We start from the raw sequence: 17,477 nt of genomic DNA on the forward strand, positions 1-17,477 counted from the left end.
ATTTGCTGTCCAGAGGGTGCTTCCCAAGGTCGACACAGCTGGGGACTGACTGTGTTCAGCCACACCAACAGCACCACTAAGCTCCAAAATTCACATTAAAATACTGAGGGGCCCAGGCAGAGCAGCACTACCCAGAATGCTGGCACGAAAAGCAAACAGCACCACAATCAGGAATTTTCAATTACATCTGAAACATAGAGAAGTGAGAAGAAAACAACAGGAGCATCAGGTTAACCAACTATCCATGAAAGGGGGATCCAGGCAATGACCACAGACCTCTTACTGCACTCTCAAATTCTGCTCTTAAATGTCAGTGCAGTCACTGCACACAGGGGCCCTTATAACGCCCAACAAAGAAAATGCTGATGCCTGGGAAAGGCTCAGGACAGGCTCGGGACAAGGCTGGGGAGGGCTGAGCCCAGCCATGTCACAGGGCAAAGAGTCAGGCACTCAGCAGAGGGGATGCTTCCTCCTCTGATGAGTGCTGGAGCTGCTGACCCTGAGGAAGACCCATTCAGGGGAGGAGGAAGAGACCACATTGAACCACAGCAGATGTAACTTTGGACTTCAAAGTCTTGCCAAAAGACTCACCCCCACCAGCTACAAAGGGTGCTGCAGGGCTGGACTCCTCCAAGTTACGAAGCCAGGACGTTTAGTGGTTTGTGCTGTGCTTCAGGGAAGCCCCTTTAACATCACCCACCAACCTGAGAGTAGCCTTGCTTTGAAAACATCCAGGAGCACAACCCAGATATAAACAAAATGTAGGTCTGAGTGTAAATGAGAAGGATTTGTGCTTGGTCGCTCTGATGCACTGAAGCCACTTGAGCCACAGAGCAGCTCTCCAAGAACCACAGCCCATGCCTGCTGCTGGGAGCTGGAGAGGGGCTTGGAGCAGCCCTTTGAATCCAGCATTCCCAGTGTCCTTGTTCCTGGCTGCAGGGCTGGGCACAGGCTCCCCCAGGCTGATTGGGGAGAGGAACAAACACTCACACGTGCAGCTCGGCACAGCACGGCAACAACACTGAGAGCAGCCTCGTACTTTGGACATTTCACCCCCAGGCAGCTCAGGAAGGTGAAGCGGAAACTTCCTCCAGCACTGCAGACTAATGCAATAAATATAAATGAACCAAATATTAAGCATAATTTGATATCAGAGCACTTGCTCTCCAGGCAATCTTAAACCAGCACGATACAGCCTTGGGGGAAAACCACCACTCCAAACAATCGAGCAAGAACAAAATTAACTCAAGTCAGCTGCAGAATTAGCAGCATTAAAAGTGACATTCCCTAGCTGCCAGGACTCTGTTTGAACCGGGTTTAATGCTGATGCAATAACAACTTCCAGGCCGCTGGAAGTAGGACAGTGTGACGGCTGACAGCGCTAGCTGGCTGTGCCTTCAGTGCCACCACACAGCCAGGCACTTGCGAAATAACATCGTCCTCAATCCACCTAGGAAAACGCCCCGGGGCATGTCACCACCCCGGCATGCTTCTGCTTTAGAACCTCCAGGACTTCCCCACAGGAGGTCACAAGGTGTCACCTGAGCAGAGGTGTTCCCGTGAGCCAGGTCACACCGGGAGGAAGTGACTCCTCTGCAGCGTGGCTCGTGGGCCACTGGCCCATCACCAAGAGCCAGCTGCAAGGGACTGGTCAGCCACCCTCCTGGCACACCCGAGGATGGGGCCTTGGTATGGGATGTCCCTGGGAGTGCGACAGGGAGGAGACAGGGGCTTGGGATGACCTTAGTGTTGGTCAAGGACTGCACAAGGGTTGGGGTGGCGTTGGCTGTTTGACGGGGATGGCGAAAGGAGTTTGGGCAGTCTCTACGATGTTTCCGCATGGGATTGCTCCTGGCTGCGTGACGGGGACACGCTGGGGGTCCCATGCCGAGTCACAGCACGGGCTGCACCAGCTGCGTGGCAGGGATGGCACAGGGGCTCGGGATTGCCTTCACCCGTGGGCACAGAGCGCCACGGGCACGGCTGGGGATGCCCTCGGCCGCACATTCGCCCTTGACCGTGCGGCGGGGACGGCGCAGGGGGCTGGGGACACCCTCGTCCCTTGGGGGCGCGGGGTGGGGACGGCTCCCCCTCACCCACCTGCCGAGGAAGCGTCCTCCGCGTCGGAGCTGCCGGCGCTGCCGCCCTCCGGGGAGCTGCCGGCGGGGCGGGGGGCGGCGGGCGGCGGCGGCGGGAGGGGAGCCCGGGCCAGCGCCGCCTCCAGGTAGCCCACCTTGAACCTCTCCTCGGCCAGCGCCCGCTGCAGGCGGCGCAGGTGGCGGCGGCAGCGCTCCAGCTCCCGCTCCATGGCCCGCACCGAGCCCAGCTCCATGCGGGGCGCCGGCTCCCCCGGGAACTGCGCCTGCCAGTGCCGCGCAAAGTCCGCCCGGGCCGCCTCGCCCGCCGCCATCCCCCGCCCCAAAGCCGGGTTTTCCCCCCCACGGACACCCCCCGGCACCGCCGCCTTCCGCCCCCCACCGCCGCCGCCGCCGCCGCCGCCGCGGGGCCTGACGTCGGTGCCCGCCCCCGGCCCGCCCCGCCTCGGCTCGGCACGGCACGGCACGGCCCCGCCGGGGCGGGGGCAGCGCTGCCACCGCCCCCCGGCTCGGCCCCGGCTGCGGCCCGCGGCGGGAGCGGGCGGGGAGAGATCCCGGGGATGGGATGGGATGAGATGGGGACACCAGCGGGGTGCGGGTGCCGCGCTCCTGCAGCGCACAGACTCCCACTGCCCTCTCCGGGTGTCCCCGAGGAGCGGCGGGTGAGGGAATGCCTGGTGCCGGCAGCTCAGGGGCAGTAACGACACGATAACTAATGCCAGAATCCATCCTCTGCCCTCCGGGAGATCCCCGAGCTGGGAACAACCCAGCCTTGAAGGCTCCTGTGCCATGGGGTGGCTTCTGTGCCTTCCACAGCTGCCACGTGCCCTGGCCTTCACTGCAGAGTTCTGTGTGTCACATCCTCATCCTCTGGCCAGTGAAATTCTGCCAGCTTTGTTGGTCTCAGGATGGATGAGCCATTCCTGGCACATGGAGCACATGGCACAGGCTCCTGTGGTGCACAACGAAGGCCTGGAAGTCCCTGAAAGGAGTGTGTAACCTAGTGGGAGTTTGTCTCTACTCCCAAGGAACAAGGGACAGGACAAGAGGAAATGGCCTCAAGGCTTACGTTGGATATTAGGAAAAATGTCTTCACTGAAAGGATGGTCAGACATTGGAACAGACTGCTCAAGAAAGTGATGGAAATGTTCAAAAAACATGGATGTGGCACTAAGTGGTTTAGTGGTAACAAGGCAGAGCTGGGTGAATGTTTGGATTCAATTAGAGGGCTTTTCCAACTGGAATGACTTTGGGATTCTGTGAAGGCCCAGGTAAGCCTTTTGCCCACTGCCTGCCACAAGTGCTGTGTTTAAGCAGGTGCCCATGGCTCACTCTGGCTCCACAGGATGTGGCTTTTGAAAAATCCAACCTGTACCCAGGGCAGGGCTGTTCCCTGGTGCTGTGGGAGATGCTGGAGCAGGAATCTCACCCACAGGCACCTCCAGGCAGCACAGCCTCTCAGAGCCTGTCCCTGCCTCCTCCTGTGCCCTGCAGGGTGGCTGCCTGGGCAGGGATGACTCACCAGCCCTCGTCCCTTGTGCCACCTGGTCGTGCCCCAGCAGGAACAAAGCGCCCTATTTATTTACCCGCGGGCTCAGGCAGTGTCGCAACAGCCGCCTCCTCCTTCCCCTGTCACCAGGAATGGGCACCTCCCTGCCTGCCACTCCCAGCTCTCATCCTTCCCTGCCGCAGGCTCCCTTGCTTTGCTCTGGCACATCCATGCCTCCAGGTGCAGCCTTCCCAAGGAGGATGGATGGTGCTGGGCAGCCCCCCCAGGCCGTGCCAGCTGCCTCTTCATCAGGGTGTGACCTCCAGGGAGGGCTGTGCTCCCAGGTGGCTCCAGCAGCTCTCACCTGGAAGCACTGCTAGTTTGGGGGTGCTGGATGGATGTAGCAGCCAGCCCAGGGCTCTTTTCAGGAGCTGAGGCTCGGCTCAGCAGCACTGTTAGGGATGCACACCTGTAACACACCTTTGGGCTGTGGGACCCATGAGAGCTGTGACAATGGGCAGGTGCCCAGCACCCAGCAGTGCTCCAGTCCAGAGTGACACAGGCTGGGAGGTGAGGAGTCCCCGAGGGCCAAACCCCTTCTTGGAGGCTGGGGACTGCCATGAATGGCCTGATATATGTGTGGCGACAGATAATTACGGCTCTTTCATCATCTGTCAGGCAGACAGGCCCAGCAGAGCCTCACAACACGTTTCTGGCTCCCCATCTCAGCCCATAAATCTCTCCAGCACACGGTGATAAATCAGCAGGGACCGGGGGAGCAGGGCCTGGGTGGGCGTTCCTGCTGACCTCCCACCCTGTAATGGGCACCTCGGTCGGAAGCGCCCGGGACGAGGTGGGGATGGCCCAGCAGGATGTGCTAATTACAGGTGGCATCAGATGCCCCATGATTTATGGTCTGGCCTTGCCTGCTTCCGAGAGCTGGGGCTGGATCCCTGCAGCTAGGGCTGCCCAGAGCCCCTGGCAGTGCTTCCCAAGGATCTCCCAGGGGCTGTGGGTGGGATGGGGGCAGCTTTGGGACTGCTGCCCCTGCCCAGGCACCACCTAGCTGGGACTGGCTTTGTGCCAAGCTCAGCGACCTTTGTGTCTGCTCTGGACTGCACCTCCTGACCTCCAACACCAGCAAAAACATCCCCATGGCAGGGATCTGTCCTGCTTAGCTGGGTTTTAGACAGGCACGTCTCTAAGTGGGTATAACACCTATGTCCTGCTGGCATTCAAGCATTTCAAAGATCCCCTGGCTCCCGAGCTGAGCTCGCTGGGTAAATCAGTGGTCAGGGAGCCTCCATTCCTGGCAGAGAAAGACTGGGAGGTGAGAGGGATGCTGGGGAGAACATGAGGGTCATAATGAGCACAGGTGAGTGCTCAAAGATATTTGCAAGCTTCACCTCCCTTTGAAGTCCTGCTGCCTCGTCCTCCCCTGTCCCTGAGGCCCTGGCTCCTGATTTATTGGGTTCCTGGAGCAGAGGCACCTAAATTAGCTCCAGCTTCAAAGAGCCAGGAGAGGAGATGGGCAATAGACAAATAACCCCCCACAATTGTGGCTATTGATCAAACATGAGCTGGAATGATCAGATAGGAAGGGATGGATCAAGGAGGGGGGGTCACGTTCTCCCAGGGCTCTGCTTTTGCACCAGACACCCCAACAATTTGTCAGAACCACTCCTGGGCTATTTTTCAAAGCATTACCCCTAGCACAGGAAGGCATTTAGCAACTGCTCGCTAATGAGATGATGGGGAAAACACACGTGGCTGTCCCCCACTGCTCAGAGGTTGTGGACCTGGCCCTGCCCATGGCCTCTGGACCTGCTGCACCTGGCAAGCCCCTCAGCCCACCAGCTCGGGGATGCAGGAAACAAGGAGCTGCTTTCAGCATCGCCTTCCCCAAGTTAAGTGCCGGGCAGGCCCGGGAGTGCCAGCCCAGACAGCCGTGGCCCCAGGCTGCTGGGAAGGGACAGGAAGGCTCTGGAGGAGGCAGGTAGCACTTTAGCTCTTTTATCACCTGCCCCGATCCCCCCTGCCACATTCCTGCTTCCTGCTCCGCAGGGCAGAGGCGTGCCAAGCCCTGCACATTCCTGCACCGACTCCCGGGGTCTGCTCCTGCTCAGGCACCCACCTCCCCTGTCCCTGTCCCCACGGACGCTCTCAGCTCACTAGGACTGTGTCTTCTCCTGTACCCAAACACAAGACTTGCTGCTTTCCTCAGCAGTGGCACAATTTCGTGCTTCAGTTTCCTTTAGCTGAGAAATAACAGAGGTGCTGCAGGACCCATGAGCAGAGGGAAGGAAGAGCCAGGGTGGTGATGCCCCACAGAGCTCATAGCACCACGGAGAACCCTGGGATGACCTGCCCCAGGGTGAGCCACCAGCCTGCCCAGCAGAGGAGAGGACAGAGCAGCACGGAGGAACTCCTGCAGTGCCCAAATTCTCAGCAGACACAAAAGCAACCCCTGCGACGTGATAGAGGTTCTTTCCCTGGGGGCCTGTGAGTATTCCACCACAAGCTCTGGGCACCCCAGCACTGGTGCCTCACGCTCAGAGCAGGGACCAGGCAGGGCTCTGTCCCTGTGCCTCACCTGCGGCAGGTGAGGAGGGTCGGGACAGCCACGTGACGAGCCCTGCTGAAGGTTTTTAGAGGCGGCTGCCTGTCCCTGGAGGAGTGTCACCCACACCTCCCGGGAGGCAGGGTCACAGCAGCGCCTCTCCTGCTCCCCCTTGCCGCTGCCATGGCCGGAGCAGCCGTGGGGAAAGGCTCGGGGCCAGAGCCCGACAGCTCTGAGGAGGAGCTGGAAGCGGGGGATCCCCCCCAGGCGTGCTACAGGCAGGGTTTGTGGGTCTCCCAAGGCAGGGAAGCAGACGCCAGCCCGGGAGACAAGCACGGGATGAAGGTGAGGAAGAGGAGCCGGCCAGCGCGCTCCAAGGCCAGGAGGATGGCTGCCAACGTCAGAGAGCGTAAGAGGATTCTGGACTACAACCAAGCCTTCAACGCCCTGCGGCTGGCCCTCAAGCACGACCTCGGAGGCAAAAGACTTTCCAAAATCGCAACCCTCCGGCGAGCCATCAACAGGATCACGGCTCTGTCGCTGTCCCTGCACGGCGCCGGGTGCTGCTGGCCCTGTGGCCACTCCGAGTGCCGCGCCCGGGCCGGGGTCCCTGCGCAGGAGTCGGGGGTGAAGGGCAGCCGCCCCCAGCTGCCCTGGGAGCCCGGTTCTGCAGGGACACGGTGCCCTCCGTCCCCTCTCTGCGCTGGGTTTTCCCCTCCGAGGCAGCTCCATCACTACGAGAGCCCGAAGGAGAATCGCCCCGTGCCCAGCCCCGCCTGTTGCTCCAGCGGGATCGCGCACCCCGCGCTCCGCCAGCAGCGAGTCACGGGCAGCCTGCAAGAGCCCCTGCCCGGGGCTGTCCCCTGGCAGCTGGGCTACTGCCAGGGCTGGGGACACCAGCAGTGCCTCCCCATCCACTGACCTGCCGGGCTGGGGTGGCAGGACGGTGCCGGGAAGGTAACGGAGCCGTGGGACACACGCGGGGAGCGGGAAGGGATTGCTGGGTGAGGGAGAGAAGCGCTGAAGGATGTGCATGGAGCTCAGCTGCGATGCTGGCGAGCTCAGAGAGCCCCCGACACGCTGTACAAGACCCTGCTGCGTGTCTCTCCTCTGCGGGAAAACTGCGGAAAGGTGGGAAGTCCTCTGGAAGTGCCAGCTCCGTGTTTCTTGTCGCGAGGTCTCACTGCTGCTGATCGCCACTGTTATTTATTCTCTCTTGCTTGCTCTACGAGAAAACACGAGTTACAAACCCAGCAGCAGGGCAGTGGCTGTTAATATGTGTGGGATGGACAGATGGGCCGTGGGGATCACGCTAAAGCCCCTGGCTGGCGGGTGGCTCTGGCTCCTGCCGGTGAAGGAGGGGAGCAGGAGCAGGGAAAGGTTACTGCCCTGGGACTTTTGACGCTAAGCTGGTACAGACGTTTGTGCCTGGCAGATTTGCGAGGCCAGGAGGGGAGACAGATGTCGGCTTTCATAAAACCCACCCATCCGATTGCGGTTTCCTTCTGATCCCAGAGAAGTGGCTCTGTTGGGATAGGCCAATAGCGCGCTCCCGGCCAAGTCCCGTGGAGGGGAGGAAGGCAGAATTTTACTGAAAAGGTCCCTTTTGTCCCTTCCCTCTGTCTTAGAGAGCTTGGACTAGCTGCGAGGGCTCCCTCCTCCCCAAGGCTCAGCAAACTGGAATTGCTGCAGGAATCAGGTAGGGATTTACAGCCACGCACACCACAGCTGGCAGATTTTTGGACAAATTGCACCATGTGGTTCCCGCAGTGCTGAGCCCTGCAGAGCTCCTCCAGCCCCGCTGCTCCCACCCCAGTGCTACCAACATTCCCGTGGCAGTCTGAGCTCTCTCCCTGCCTGGGGGCACATGCTGGAGCAACCATCCCAACCTCCTGCTGTTGGGTACCGGGATCTCCTCCTCCTTCCTTAATCCCTGGTGGGACAAGCGAGATGGTCCGAGAGGAGAGGGAAACTGGTGGCAGCCAGGAGAGAGAGCTCTTTGCTCAGCAAAGGAGCCTCTGTGTGTGAGGCATCCTGGCTTTAGCCTCTGACAGGTGTTCCCCTCACCAGAGGAAGGCCTGCAGCCACATCCTCTGATGGAATCCTGCTTCTCCCTACATCATCCCTACTCTGGGTGGCTCTCCCTGCTCTGGCTCTCCCTGGAGCAGTGCATGGCCCTGCCCTGCCGTGTCAGCAGCCGTCACACGGGGAGCGAGAGCCCAGCAACAGCAGCATGCAAAGAATATTTCAGTGACACCCTAACTCAGGCAGGAACCCTCCCTCCTCCCGAATTTGCATCTCCGTGTTTTTCCCACACCAGCTTTGGTCAGCCGAAGTGAGGCAGATGGAAACAGATGGTCACAGAGGCAGGAGTGGAAGGGAGGCAAAACCCTGTGAGACTCACCCGAGGAGAGTCACCCCCACTGCTCTCAGATCCACGTTCACAAACTGTGGCTTCTAATTCTGTTTGGAGGCTGCAGGATGGGATAAGACTCCAGGCAGGGCTGGGCAGCATGGCCCGGCTGGCAAAAGGCTCCTCGGGCACCTCTCGGGAGGCAGAAGGTGCTGGGTGTGCCCCGTAGATGGCACTCACTGCCAGGGAAACCCCTGGCATATTTGGAACTGAAGCATAATACACAATGGGTGGAAAACATCCATTTTTTTCCAGACATCCAGGCTCTGAGGGTTATTTAGCTCTTCCTCCTGCCCCTCACATCATCCCTGCTCCCAAGGATGGAGAAGATGTAATTCACACTGCACCAGCACCCTTTCTGCTTTGCAGCTCCTGTATAGGGACGCGATATGCCACTGCTCTGGTGTCCCTGTCCCCAGCTGTGGTGTCCCCACGATCACCCACGTACAGCGAGGGCAGGGCAAGCTCAGCACAGCGTGCCCAGAGCCTTCCCCAACCCTGTGCTCGGGGACGGTGCTTTCCCAGAGCGGCTGGAGCCAGAGGTGCCACCGGGCACCCGCACACTGCCCAGACCCTGCCACCCTCCGGGCAGCCCTGCCCAGACCCAGCGCAGCTCCAGCCCCTCTCCGCAGCCAGGAGGGGCTCGTGGCTCTGCTCCGTGTCCCCACCCGCCTGGGGACACGCTGGCAGTCAGCAGGAACAGCAGGGCTCTGTGTACCCCGCACGGCGCTGCCCTCGGCATCCCCCGCATCTCCGGGGCTGGAGGCGGCCCCGAGCCCCGTTGGCACGGGCGGAGCCGGCTCGGGGCTGGGCTCTCACGTACCTCTGCAGCGGAGCGGAGCCCGTGGGAGCCCCCGGGAAGAGCGGGGGGTCGGTGGGGAGGGACAGAGCCTTGGGCTGGGCCGGGCTGAAGGCGGCGGGGACTCCCCGGCTCTCCCACCGCTCCGCTCCGCCCCGCCGCATCCCCGCCAGCATCCCCGGGGGCCGCGGCGCCGCACGCAGCGGGTCGGGCGGAGGCCGAGAGCGGTAAGGGGGTGAGGAGAGGGGGGACCGGGGACACCCCGGGGGCGGTCCGCGGCCCCGATCCTGCCCCGGGGGCCGAACCGGGCTGGCCCCTCCTCCGGCTCGGCCTCCCGCGGGGCGGCGGGCCCCGAGCGCAGAGCGGCGGCGGCGGGGCGCTGCCGGAGCCCGCTCCGCCGGGCCATGGCCAGCACCGGCTCCGCGCCCGGGGGCGCGGGCCCGGGCTCGGGCACGGCGCTGCCCACCCGCTTCCAGGAGACAGAGAAGCTGCTGTCGGCGACAGAGGGCCGGGAGGAGAAGGGCCTCCGCGGCTCCAAATCCTTCACGGCCGCCTTGCCCGGCGAGACGGAGCGCAATGGGCACGGGCTCGGCTACAAGTCGGTGTCGGTCGGGCACCTGGAGGCGCCGCCGCTGTCGCCGTCCCGGCTGAGCCTGGGCAGAGCCTCGTCCACGGCCACCAGCACGGCGGCCCCGGAGCAGGGCCGCCCGCGGGACTACCTGGTGCTCGCCATCTTCTCCTGCTTCTGCCCCGTCTGGCCCATCAACATCGTGGCCCTCGTCTTCTCCATCATGGTAAGTGCGGGACTCGCCGGGCGCACGGACCCGCCCCGGTTCGCCTCCGGTTCCCCCCGCCGCCGCCGCCGCCCCGACGGCCGCCCCGGAGCTGTCCGCGGTGCTGCACCCCCGGCACCGGCACCGGGGCGGGAGGAGCCCGCTCCGCTCCCGCAGCGCTCGGCCGGGGGCTCGGCCGGGCTGTGCCGCTCTGCTCCGCTCTGCTCGGCTCCTGCAGCGCGCTCCGGTGCGGGTCCGGGGGGCGCGGGCGGGCGGAGGCGGGCGGGGAGCGGCGCCGAGCCCGGGGCAGCGAGCGGGGAGGCGGCGGGAGATGGGAGATGGAGATGGAGATAGAGAAGGAGGCGGCGGGATGGAGATGGAGAACGCGGGGAGGTGGCGGGATGGAGATGGAGAGGGGGGTGGGATGCCAGGGCAGGGCTCCGGGAAGCGCTGGCTCCGGGAAGCGCGGTCCTGCCGCCAGGCACCGGTCCAGAACGGCTGGCCGGGCTTTCCCGGGAAGGAGAAGCGCTGACAAGGGATCTCCCTCCGCCCCTCCGAGCCCAGCCCTGCAGCACCGGGGAGACCCTGGCTGGAGGCTGGTGCCTGGCCTCAGGCACTTCAAAGGGACAGGCTGCACCTGCAGGTCTTTTAGTCGCCCCGGAGAAGCAATTTTTCTCCACTGAACATCCCCCACACCTCAGCAAATACACCAAGAGCCGAGCAGGGGAGAATGAAGCCAGCCCGGCCTCCCACCCATCTCGGGTACAGGTGGCTCAGTCAGCACAGCCCTACAAGCACAGCCACCCCCTTCCCCAGCAGATGCTGCTCTCTTGTACACACCCAGCACCTTCTATGCCTTTGATTTGCAACAAAGGCAAATCTTTTCTTTGAAAAACCAGCTCCATTACCTGCTTATCACACAGAAATACACTGAGTGGCACCTGCAGCCAGCACTTCCCCCCAAAACCACCAACAACTTGAAGGCAGGCACGGGCACTTGCCACAAAAAGCCCTCTAGGGAGACCAATTTCCATTTTGAGGAGGAATCATCGTTTCTGCCAGTGCCAGCTGTCATCTGCGTAGTACAGTTGTGTGGCACAGCCTGTTTAGGCAGCACACAGGGAAGCCAGCCAGCCTTGTTTGGCTTTGCACTGCAAGGAGAGGGAAAGCAGCTGGGTATTGCATATCCATGGTAATAAACAAGGACTCTCACGGGGATTTTCCAGCCACATTAGCCTTCATGCAAAATAGATCCTCACACTGTCCCTTGCAGGCGTCAGAGCCTCCAGGGTGGTGGGGAGGTGCCTTGGGCCAGGGTGGAGGAGGAGAGTTAACAGTGAGAAAAGAACAGGAGTTGGTTCATCCTGCCAGGCAGAGAGGGACCAGGGTGTGGTGACTCTCACACCCAAGGGGAGGCAGGACCAGCAGGGCAATAAGATTATTGGGCTGCCCTCTGCTTCCAAGGCAGCACTGACCACGGCTCATCCAGAGCTGGGGAAGGGGAGGCAGAAGGTGCATTCAGCTGAGCTTGTTCTCCAGGACAAGGTTAATGGCACACACAGCACATTAGCAGCCAGTGCACATCCTCTGGGCCCTGCACAGTCGCCCCTGCACTCTCTGCCCTGTGGTTTAATTAATTTATCACAGCTCTTTCTAGTCCTGGCCCTGCCTGCACCATCACCTCCTCCACACACCCACCTGCCAGCCAGGGACCTCCACACAGCAGCAGCAGAGCAGGATGAGGAGTGATCCATCCATCCTCCCTCCCTGAGGAACCAGGAAACATCTGGCTGGGTCCTCCTGCCAGCAGGAGCAGCTCTCAGGGCACGGGTTGATGTTTCACCTGCTTACAGCAGGGAGGAATTGAGCTCCCAGTGATCCCCCAGGCTCAGATCTTCTCTCAGAGTAAAGCCCAGGTGTGCCTGATCATGCACAGATCTGAGCAGGAACCAGGTTTTTGTGATTCCCATCGCCTGGGGAAACAGGAGGACCTTTCCATAATGTGCTGACATTCCTTTAGCTCTGCAATTGTACTTTTCTTTCCTGAGTCAAAGCTTTTGCACATGAAAGCTTTTTTTTTTTTTTTTCCTGGGTAATAAGCAGTGTCCAGAGAGGAAAGTAAATGAATGCTTCTGAGTTTAGTGTCTCATAAATCATTTTTCAAAAGCTGCTCTCAGGTCCCAGCAGGGCCTATGGCCAGAGGTGGAAAAAGCTCTGCTCTAGCCCCCCCAGCCTGTTCCTGCTAACGCTGGTTTCATGGAAATTAATTACCTGGAGGCTTCTCCACAGGCTCTTGGATGTGTTTTCCTCACCAAGTGATGATCTGGCTGTTCTAAAGGGTTCAGGTCACTCCCCAGGAGAGAGAGTGGAACTGGTGGACAAGGATGTGCCCATCCCGTGGGATCCATCTCCCAGGAGTGCTGAGCAGGGCTGGGCACCACACACCCACCCTGCATTCCTGCTCTGAATCCTTTCCTCTTCCCACCAAAGTGCAGCCACTGCAGGGGAAGAAGCAGAGGAGCCAGAGTACAAAGCCCCAAACACATGAAGGGAAATTAAAAAATCCAGCCAGAACGACCACATAGTAACATCAAGGGCAGTTCTGCACAGCACTTGCTATCCAAAATAAGTTCTGTCATTCCCAAAAGACAGAAGGGAGAAGTCAGATTATCCTCACCCATTTGAAGTGCCACACTCATCTGTCTCACTCTGGAGTTGACTTATGCCTCTCTTGGAATGTTTCCTTCAACAAAAACACCAAGTGTTGAGGATTAATGATTTATTCTGAGTAATTGGTGGACGGCAGCAGAGAGCATCCAAAGCCAGTTCATAAATTGGGAAAGATTGCAGGAAAGAGGATGTGATGATTTGTCTTCTCCATCCCTGGGACTAACTCAGGAAAGTAATTGCCTTCATTTTCAACAAGGCCACTTAGGGAAAAAACCCATTTTGAGCAGTAACTGGAACAGAGAGCAGTGGGAAACAGGTAAAATTAATAATTCCTGAGTCACCCAGCCTTACCTGGCCCACGGATGCTGCAGAGCAGCACCCACTCCCCAGGTCCTGCAGATTTTCCAGCTCTGGGCTGTAGCTGGGAGTCCCTTGGCACTCACACAGTGACTCACTCCCCCAGAGCCCTCCAGCCTTTCAGAGATGTTCTGCCTTGGTGAGCCTCGATTAATAAACAAGATGTTAATGTTTTTATGTGGAAAGCAAAACACAGGATTAGTGATACTAGAGAGCTGTAATCAAACCCATGAATAATATATGTACAGTACCAAATTCTTCCTAAACACCCCATGCCAATGCTGATGTGTTCCTCGTAATTGTTGAGGATAAATGAGCAGTAAACACTTCCAGAAGCTGTAGTGATAAATATATTGAATGCCTTAGCCTATATATTTTGCCTAGAAGACAGCTAAAACTGCATATTTCACTGCAACCTAACCCACACCCTGCCAAAATATTACACTTGTTACAAAAACCAGAGACTGAAAAACCAAATCCCCAGAGCTGGAGCTGTCAGTGAGCAGGGCAGGGATCCTGTCGATCCCTGGGCTCCTGCATCCTCCCCATCTCTCACCACCAACCCATGAGGCTTCATTTTGTCACCTCCTGTTCTGGGATGAAAATAACTCTTGGCTGCATCCCATCGCTCTCAGAGCGGGTCTGGCAAAGCTGCCGGTGAGACCAGGAGGAAGAAGGTCCTGAGCTCTCCTGGTGTCACTGGTGGGGACAGAGATGCCCAGAGTGGCTCCTGAGTGGAGCAGGACCTTGGCAGGGGTGCAGTGGAAGCAGCCACCCCCCTGTTTGGGGCTGTGCTGTGTTATTTACATGGTGACACAAACTCAAATGAGCACATGGAAACCTCCAAAGCTGCATTTTCCCTACAGAGCAGCTGCCCATGCACAGCCTGGGCTGGGGATGTTTTGGTCACGGAGCTGCCAAGAGGCAGTGGAATTAAAGCAGGAGGAATGGAAAATGGGGCAGTAACATCGAGTATTTGTTCAGATTCTCTGTGATGTTTCATAGTTATTGCTGGAGATGGACTAGGCTTCCCTGCTCTTATTTTCTTTTTTTTTAACATTAGGCAGGGGATCCTTTCTATCACGGCTATTTCTGAGATACACATTTTTGAAAGGAAATTTGGATTCCTTTAATCCACTTCTGCTTTTAATTCCTTTTAACTAGCACACTTGGTTTTTTTAACTGAGAATTTCCCCAGTTTTAGCAGCCACGCTCCAAAGGGAGGAGCTGTCACACAGCACAAGGCTGTGGGAGCTGCTGGCCCCACAGCTTGCCCCAGATCCCCTCTTCTCCTCTGGGGCAACATGGCTGGAGATGGATGGGCTGGGGGAAGAAGCCTTTAGCCCATGTTAAAGTGTAAAATACATAAAAGCAGCCCTAAAGGGGGAATATCTGCTTCAGAGCAGTTAAATCATCAATGAAACCCCATTCCCAGTGAAGTTTAGGGGGGTTTTGCCCAACTCCTCCACTGGATCAAGGATGCTGGGCTCCCTTCTCCCCCCTCTCCCACCTTGCTTCTCTTTCCCCTCACTCCAAGCTTTCCCAACCAGGTGAAAATATCCCCAGTGGGTCTTAAAACCCCTTACCCACTTTTCCTCCCTTCCCAAGGGGTTTTGTGGGCCCTGCACGAATCTGGGGAGGCTTTTTGGTCCCAAGAGCCGGGCTGGCAGCAAATGCTGATGCACGCTGAGTAATTCCACCACAAGCCCTCGCACAGCTGCCCTTGTGCTAAGTGCTGGGTGCTCCCCCAGCCAAGAGCAGGATGCTCAGCACAGCCTTTCCAGCAGGATCGGGAGCCCTTTCCCTCTGCAGTGATGCCTCTCCCTCCCCAGGAATCCTCACTTCCAGCATTTTTCGCTTGGGAACCAAGTGATTGCTAATTAAAGGAGCAGGAAAGAAACGAGGCTCAGTTTGGGGCTCTAGGGAGTCACCCCTGGAGCTGCTGGCTCTCTCAAGGGACTCTTTTTGTGTCTCCCCAGTCGAGGAACAGTGGCCAGCAAGGGGACACGGACGGCGCCCGGCGGCTCGGACGCATGGCCAGGCTGCTCAGCATCGTCTCCATCGTGCTGGGGACCATCATCATCGTGCTCTACATTTCACTCAGCGTCAGAGGTAACCCTTCCTGCTCCTTCCCTCAGCCCAGCTCCAGCCCAGGGGATAGGACAGACCTGCCCCCAGCCCATCCCCACCTCATTCCCAGCCCAAGTGCAGTGGGAGGGCTCAGCTTGGTTTGAGCATCACCAGCTGCACACACACATTAAAAACACCTCAGAGAATGGGCTCCTTCCAGCAGAACCATGCACTGCCCAAATGACCAGCGTGGAAAGTCCTCCCTGTGCTGTCCAAAGTGCCCTGGTGACCACACAAGGTCTCCCTGATGAAAAGTCCTGGCCTTGCAAAGCCTGTGGTTGGGTTTAGAAGAGTGGAGTGCTGTAAAAACAGAAAGGTTTCAGGACACAAATCAACCTGCCCAGAAATACAATCCCAAAATGTCTTGGGAACCTCCCAAACACAAACCATCCTGCCAAACCAGCACAGCTCAGGCAGAGAGGGACCTCAGAAACACACAGAGGCCAAGGCAGGAGCGTAAGGGGAACATCTGTTCACTGCTGGAAGCTGCCCTAAGCCACACTCTCCTTTACAGGTTCCTAGAAGACGTTTCAGCATGCAAATACCTTGAAGAGGAGGAAGACAACTTTCCTTTTGGGGTTTTTACTTTCAGCCTTGCAACAAAACAAAAAAAAATTGTCACAGTGTAGGTGGGCAGCCCTAGACAGTCTGCTCTGGAGCGCCGTCGGAAGGAACCGCATGCTTCAATTCACCGCCTCTTGGGAATGAGCCTGTGCGAGGGATGGCATCAAAATCATCCTGAGGAGGAATGGGAGAGGCCACGTGGAGAGGAGAAGGGGGAAATCCACTACCTCATTCCCCTCCAGCAGAACTCACGGAGTGGGGAGACAACTCAAGTGCAAGAGGAGGAGAGAGTCTCCAGAAGGAAGCTGGCTTTGGAAGGGAAATACAAGGCGAGAGCGGGATGTTTTGAGGAGTCCTCCTGAGAATTTTGGCACAAGTCACTGGATTTTTGGGGGGTTGTTGGTTTTTAAATCGTCAAATTCTCTGTCTCTACAAAAAAAAAAAAAAAAAAGAAAAAACAAAACAACAAAACAAAGCTCAAACTGCCATCAGGAGCTGAGAGCTGTTCCATGGAGGAGGAGGGAGAGCAGAGCTGCAGCGGGACCACGGCTCTGCTCCGAACGCAGCCGCCAAAGCTGGAGGATGTGGTGGGTGCTTTTGTATTTTTGATGAAAAAAAAAAAAAAAAAAGAGACAATGACCATTTGCATGCCTTTGGGAATGTTCTCCATGTCTGTTCCTACGAGCTCTTTTATCACTTAGGGCAGATCTCAGAGCTGGCACAGCAGGATGTTGCTGCATGAGAACCCCAGGCTCCTCCTCACCCCCAACCCATGGTGGGCTTTTTCAATGGAAGGCAAAATCAGGTGAACCCACACATTTCTCTGTGCACCCAAAGGGAGGTTAGCACCCCTGGCACTGAGACAAAAGCCTGGTTAATGCCCAGCAGCAGCAGCAAGGCACAGAGAGCCCCTTCTACCCACTCACACCCCAATGGCACAGCACGTCCATCACGCAGAGGCTTCAGCGTGATCCAGCCCCCACCACTGCCAGTGCTCATCCCCCCAAACCTCTGGGGCTCCAGCTTAGGGCCTTCCAGGAGATTTTCAGGAGCACGAAGGAGTTTTAGACTCCTGCTCCTCTCCTTGCACCCCTCACACAGCTCTTCTGCAGCTCTGAAAATCTCCGGAGCTGCCTGGGGTCAGTTCTGCGAGTCGTCGTGTTATTTTTTAATGTTTTGTATTTAACGTAACAAGAAAACAGACTCTGCTCCTCCCACCCTGTCTGTAGGTAGCACAGGCCCTGCCATGTCTTCCACAGCACACAGATCCCTCAGCCCATCCCTGTGGGACCCAATCCCCACAGCTCCCTCCAGGCTCCATCCAGCCCCAGCCCTTCTCCTCCCTGCTCACCCCTCACTGTGGGGATTTCCTGGGCTTGGCCCTTTACCCACCCACCCAGACTATGCAAAGCTCCATTGCCTGTTGTTTTAGTCAGGCTTTGTGACTTCTGGCCACGTCCATTGGCTCCCTGAGTCTCTTTGATCCAAACTTTGGGGACACACGACCAAGAACTGCACTGCCCAGACTTTCTGTTGTCTCCAGCTGACAACCTGCAACCTAAAACCACTGAGAAGTGACTGAGAAATGTTGTTCTTCAGGGCACTTCTGCTCCCTAACGCCAATCT

At 58.4% G+C, this 17,477-nt stretch overlaps 3 protein-coding genes across 3 annotated transcripts in view; 2 read left to right on the plus strand and 1 right to left on the minus strand.

The window, feature by feature from the left end:
- The window catches only part of ABR (ABR activator of RhoGEF and GTPase), a 37,771-nt gene extending 35,361 nt beyond the window's left edge, over positions 1 to 2,410 (minus strand). The window contains exon 1 of the mRNA XM_088177035.1: positions 2,101 to 2,410. Coding sequence (XP_088033161.1) covers positions 2,101 to 2,410 — 310 coding nt within the window. The remainder of the gene's footprint in view (positions 1 to 2,100) is intronic.
- Positions 2,411 to 6,328: 3,918 nt separating this feature from the next.
- On the plus strand, positions 6,329 to 7,389 carry BHLHA9 (basic helix-loop-helix family member a9). The gene has a single exon (XM_014876409.2). The coding sequence runs from the start codon at positions 6,329 to 6,331 to the stop codon at positions 7,064 to 7,066; it is 738 nt and encodes a 245-aa protein (XP_014731895.2). The 3' UTR covers positions 7,067 to 7,389.
- Positions 7,390 to 8,658: 1,269 nt separating this feature from the next.
- On the plus strand, positions 8,659 to 16,326 carry TRARG1 (trafficking regulator of GLUT4 (SLC2A4) 1). The gene is made up of 5 exons (XM_014876591.2): positions 8,659 to 8,707; positions 9,151 to 9,377; positions 9,603 to 10,151; positions 15,137 to 15,269; positions 15,802 to 16,326. Exons 1-5 carry the CDS (start codon positions 8,659 to 8,661, stop codon positions 15,807 to 15,809), a joined length of 966 nt encoding a protein of 321 aa, XP_014732077.2. The 3' UTR covers positions 15,810 to 16,326.
- Positions 16,327 to 17,477: the final 1,151 nt, after the last annotated feature.

This window comes from Sturnus vulgaris, chromosome 21, assembly GCF_052056855.1.
Source record: "Sturnus vulgaris isolate bStuVul1 chromosome 21, bStuVul1.hap1, whole genome shotgun sequence".
Lineage (NCBI taxonomy): Eukaryota > Metazoa > Chordata > Aves > Passeriformes > Sturnidae > Sturnus > Sturnus vulgaris.

Excerpts from the sequence above, each read along its gene's own strand:
- BHLHA9 (XM_014876409.2), top strand. The coding sequence starts at position 6,329 with ATGGCCGGAGCAGCCGTGGGGAAAGGCTCGGGGCCAGAGCCCGACAGC.
- TRARG1 (XM_014876591.2), top strand. The coding sequence starts at position 8,659 with ATGGCCCGGCTGGCAAAAGGCTCCTCGGGCACCTCTCGGGAGGCAGAA. Across the intron at positions 8,708-9,150 it reads CACCTCTCGGGAGGCAGAAG|CCCTGCCCAGACCCAGCGCA; the intron begins GTGCTGGGTGTG and ends CCCTCCGGGCAG. Across the intron at positions 10,152-15,136 it reads CCCTCGTCTTCTCCATCATG|TCGAGGAACAGTGGCCAGCA; the intron begins GTAAGTGCGGGA and ends GTGTCTCCCCAG.